Source organism: Poecilia formosa, unplaced genomic scaffold (assembly GCF_000485575.1).
Source record: "Poecilia formosa unplaced genomic scaffold, Poecilia_formosa-5.1.2 Scaffold1314, whole genome shotgun sequence".
NCBI classification, from domain to species: domain Eukaryota; kingdom Metazoa; phylum Chordata; class Actinopteri; order Cyprinodontiformes; family Poeciliidae; genus Poecilia; species Poecilia formosa.
In genome coordinates this window covers 10,007-14,358 of record NW_006801253.1, presented here as the reverse complement: position 1 = coordinate 14,358, position 4,352 = coordinate 10,007, and the positions used below count along the sequence as shown (strand labels likewise).

The 4,352-nt window shown below is 38.2% G+C and overlaps 1 protein-coding gene across 1 annotated transcript in view; it reads right to left on the bottom strand.

The window, feature by feature from the left end:
• Positions 1-5: 5 nt before the first annotated feature.
• LOC103132782 (uncharacterized) overlaps positions 6-4,352 on the bottom strand; it is a gene marked incomplete at its 3' end in the record, with an annotated part of 13,381 nt that continues 9,034 nt past the window's right edge. Inside the window, exons 3-7 of the mRNA XM_007544571.2 lie at positions 2,379-2,613; positions 2,238-2,300; positions 1,383-1,652; positions 829-1,113; positions 6-128 (exon numbers count right to left, since the gene is read on the bottom strand). Of these exons, the coding sequence (XP_007544633.1) occupies positions 6-128; positions 829-1,113; positions 1,383-1,652; positions 2,238-2,300; positions 2,379-2,613 (976 nt within the window). The remainder of the gene's footprint in view (positions 129-828; positions 1,114-1,382; positions 1,653-2,237; positions 2,301-2,378; positions 2,614-4,352) is intronic.

Sequence of the window (4,352 nt, the reverse complement as noted above, 5' to 3'; positions counted from 1 at the left end):
AGTCCCTCCCTCTGTGATGGAGAGCTCTGTGTAGATCTGGTTCAGAAGGGTTGGACTTCCTGCTTTAGCAATCCCCTCAAACACAGACTGGAACTTCTTCTTCAGACCAGATTTAAGTTTTATCATCACTGTAAGGGAAAAAGAACAGACATGTGGTTTTGTGAGTTAGCAGTTTATTAACTGTGAAATAGAAACATAATCTATTATATTTCTAAATAACATGTTTGAATAAAGTTATCACACTAATAGATTCAGTTAAGACTTTGACCAACAAAATAAATTTTACTATTCTTTTCTAAATAGATACATTTAAACTCCACAGATAAGAAATATTAGAACCATCTGAACCCTGTGATGTAGATCTCTGACAGTGATGTGTTAAATGTCCAGTTATCTGATTTATTAGAAACATTATTAGAAGCATTTTCAGTTTCATGACAGAAAGCAGTTCTTTTCCCATCTACCTGAATGCTCTCTTTGAGGCTGATGTCAGAACCCAGTCACTCTACTCAGTTAGCAGTGCTTACAGAATCACTAAGACAGACCAGACTCTTCATGTCTCGCTCCATGATGGTGAAATGACCTACTGAGCTCCATCAGAACCGGGCCATTCCTGTCTTTAAGAAACACTTTGACATGCAGCTCTTCAGAGAAGCATCTCCTTCCCTGAACTTGCCTACCTCTTCTACTGTCCTCTATTTCTACACCATCTTCTTTAACTGCAATCCCAAACTGGTTTACTTGTTCATGAATGGTACAAAATGTCCTTCTGATCCTTTAAAGGTGAAATATAATTTAACTCGTCATTACAGAAATGTGTGGCCTTACCTCTCTGGGTGATTCTGGCAGAAGATAAACTCAAGTTACAGAAAAGTGTTCGATCTGCATCAGATAGATGGTCCAACATCTTCTCCCAGGCTTCATCTCCTTTTTCCCTCACACAGTCAATGAAGTTTCTTGCTCTATCTGCTAAGGTTTGATCCTCCACAAGCATTTTATGTTTCTCTGAATAACTGAACACACCGTCTGCTTGGAGCACATCAATGAGCTGGTTAAGGGTTTTTGATGAAATCAGCTCTGCAAAATTAGCTCTGATCCTGAGAAGTTCACTGTCTGTAGGAAGAAGAGTGTCTTTACAGTGAATGTTCAAAAATCATTCTCTATCAGTTCAGCCCCCTTGTCTAAAGCCTTCCAGTAGCATAGACCTACTTTGCTATTTTGCTTATTCATAAGTAGAAGAAGCCCATGAACAACCATGAATGGAAATTAACTTTCAGTTTAGGAGAAAATGCTCAAGCCACTTGAACATTAATTGTTTGGACTTTCAAGTATTAACATTTCATGAGCTCACAACAGAAAACAGTAGAAAAAGATGAACTCACCATTTTCAGCAGACAGAAGGGGGTTCAATGTTGGTTCTATGGTTTGCAGATGGTTGATGGTCTCCTTTTGGACTTCTTCTCCTTTTTCCATTATAATTTCTACAATGCATGAGGCTTTGTTTACAGTGGTTTGGTTCTCAAGCACTGCTGTTCTCTCAGACTCCATCAGCAGTTTCTCCTTTATAAGGACCTCCAAGAGTTGGCTCAGGTTGTCTTGGTTGTTTTTTGAAACTTTGACAAAGTCATTGAACATCTTAGTCAGCTTCTCCTCTGCAGAAAGAATTACAAGACAAACATCAAACTATGCAGGGAAGGAAATGTGCAAACATGAACAAGACTAACCCGAATAATTGGATTGTTATGGTAGAATATGGGTTCATGCAGTTTGACATCAAATATTGGAACATACACTAAACGGCTATAAAGGCGTTCTGTTGTATTTGTTCAGGAAGTGGTTCTGGTTCTAGGTCTGGTTCTGGTCTGCATCCAGAACCAGAACATGGATAAGCAGCATTCAGCTTCTATGCACCACAAATCTGCAATAAACTTCCAGAAAACTAGAAACCAGCTGAAACACTGAGATCCTTTAAATCAAGGCTAAATATTCACCTGGTTAGAGTTTATTTTGATTAGTATCTGAAACATCATTAATTGTAATTTATATTCCAACTTTTTATCACATTTAATTTGACACTGAAATGTTTTTAATGTTTTTATCACAGAAAATACTTTGAATTGTTACAGAAATGTGCTACATAAATAAACTTTCCATATGTTGACTGCTCTCTAAACATGACTCCAGTTTTCTTGAACATATTTGGAGACGTTTCAAGCAGCTGCATATTCAACACTCACCTTCTGGAGAAACTGGAGAGGTTTGTTCTTCCTGCTGAAAAACTGGAGACTCAACATTTCCTGCTGGAAGTCAATGGATGTTCAGTTAATAAACAATAAACCACTGGATAAAATGTTCTATATTTTGTTTAGTAGACAGACCTTGGATCCGTTCTATCTTGATCAAAATCTTCTCAGTGACCTCTCTGGTGTTGCTGCTGTACATTTGCACCATCAGATCGACTGTGTCACATCTGTCTGCGGTCTCCAGTCGACACTTTTTGATTGGTTTAAAACCATCCAGAGACTCATCAGCGTTCTGCAGGAACCAGTGGAAGTATTTCAGCTCCTGGCTGCCTAGATCCTCTAACGTTCCTAGAAGCCAACATTTTAACTCCTATAAAGAGGAATAAGGGTTTACCAAATGAATCTTATCTAATAGTTAACAGAAAGTAGGAGATGTACACATAAGAACTTGTTTATGTTTATGCAGCTGCTCGGTCATAGAAATCTATTTCATGAAGTTCTCTATACATTGTTTCCAAGCTAATCTGAAGCCCATGTGAAGTTTGAAGGTATGGCACCATCACTCTGCAGAATATTGACTACCTCTGTGACTGTTGACCATGCTCTGAGATTTATGTAGCTCATAACTTCATGACTGAGTTGTTGACTGTGGAATATTTAGTAATGAGAGAATTTCTTTACCAAACTAATTCCACAGATGGGATGTGATCATGGAAACTGGAAACTGAAACTATTGAAGAATGACTTTTGTGTTTTTATTTATTTTCATATTTTGAACTTGTGTTTAGTTCTACTGCACAGCAAATTCGGAAGTGTCATATTTCCAGTGCAAGTGTTAAATATTAAAAATACAGTGTTAGTTCAACAACATGAGTGTTAGTGAGTGTTAATTTCCCTAACACTCAGGAAAGAGTTCCAAAGCGTTAAAAAAAAGCAATCCAGTCCAGTGTTGATTCCTAAATTAACTCCAACAGTCTAACACTCAGTCTGGTGTTGATTTAGAAATCAATACCAGTAGGTTATATAGTAGGGTGCCCCTAAAAACCTTACCAGACTGACTGATTTTAGTGGCATATGCCCCTTTTCCACCGGCTGTACTTCAACAACCCGGCTCGGCTCTGTTTCGTAGTGACTGCGTTTCCACCGGCCCTATTTGGCTCTGTTGCAGGGTACCGCCTCCTGGTGGCGGGGGGTGTAGCACCCCGCCTCCAGGAGCTACGTGCTGTGCTTCGTTACATGTGACCTAACGCAAGTTGTTGTTTTTCTGATACAAAAGAAGAAGAGAGAGCTGAGCTATTTTTTTATAGCGATTTTTCTGAGACTTCAAGAAAATGTAACAGTGGGAGGAGGAGCTGATCTCCGCCTTGCAGCGGCAGGAAAGCAGGTGGGTCAGACGGTTCAGGTAAGCTAACGATTTTTGTATTAAACTACAATAAAACTTGTAATAGTGCCGAATATACATGAGCTAATGTCAGTCAGGGTGTTGCAAATAACTTACAAATATCAGAATTAATTCATAATATATTCCAATGAGTTTTCATGTTGGTAAACTGCCGCCGCAGACCATCGTGGTTCTTCGTGCAGCCTTTGGGTTGTATCAATCAATCAAATTTTATTTGTATAGCACATTTCAGCAGCAAGGCATTTCAAAGTGCTTTACATAATTAAAATGCAAACAGCATGTGACATTGAATAAACAGTGAGAAAAAGAGATTTTGAAAAAGATTAAAAAAGATAAAAGCATTAAAACTTCAGTTAAACATTTAACTGGGACTCAAACCCTCTTGGACTTTAGTCAAAAACACCTTTTCACAAGGACTCCAACCTCTAGGTTTTTAGTTGAAACAGCGTCAACTGGGACTCTAAACCCTGTGGGACTTTAGTTAAACGTCGTTTAACTGGGCCTTTTTTCAGGGGGCTTTACATCATTAAAACAGAAACAGTGAGAAAGAGAAATAAAAAGAAATTAATAGATAAAAAGTAAAGATAAAAACATCAAAACCCACACTCTAATCCTAATTTAGCCATAAGCAACTCTAAACAGGTGGGTTTTAAGTTGAGATTTAAAGGCACCCAGTGTTTCAGCTGTTTTACAGTTTTCTGGAAGTT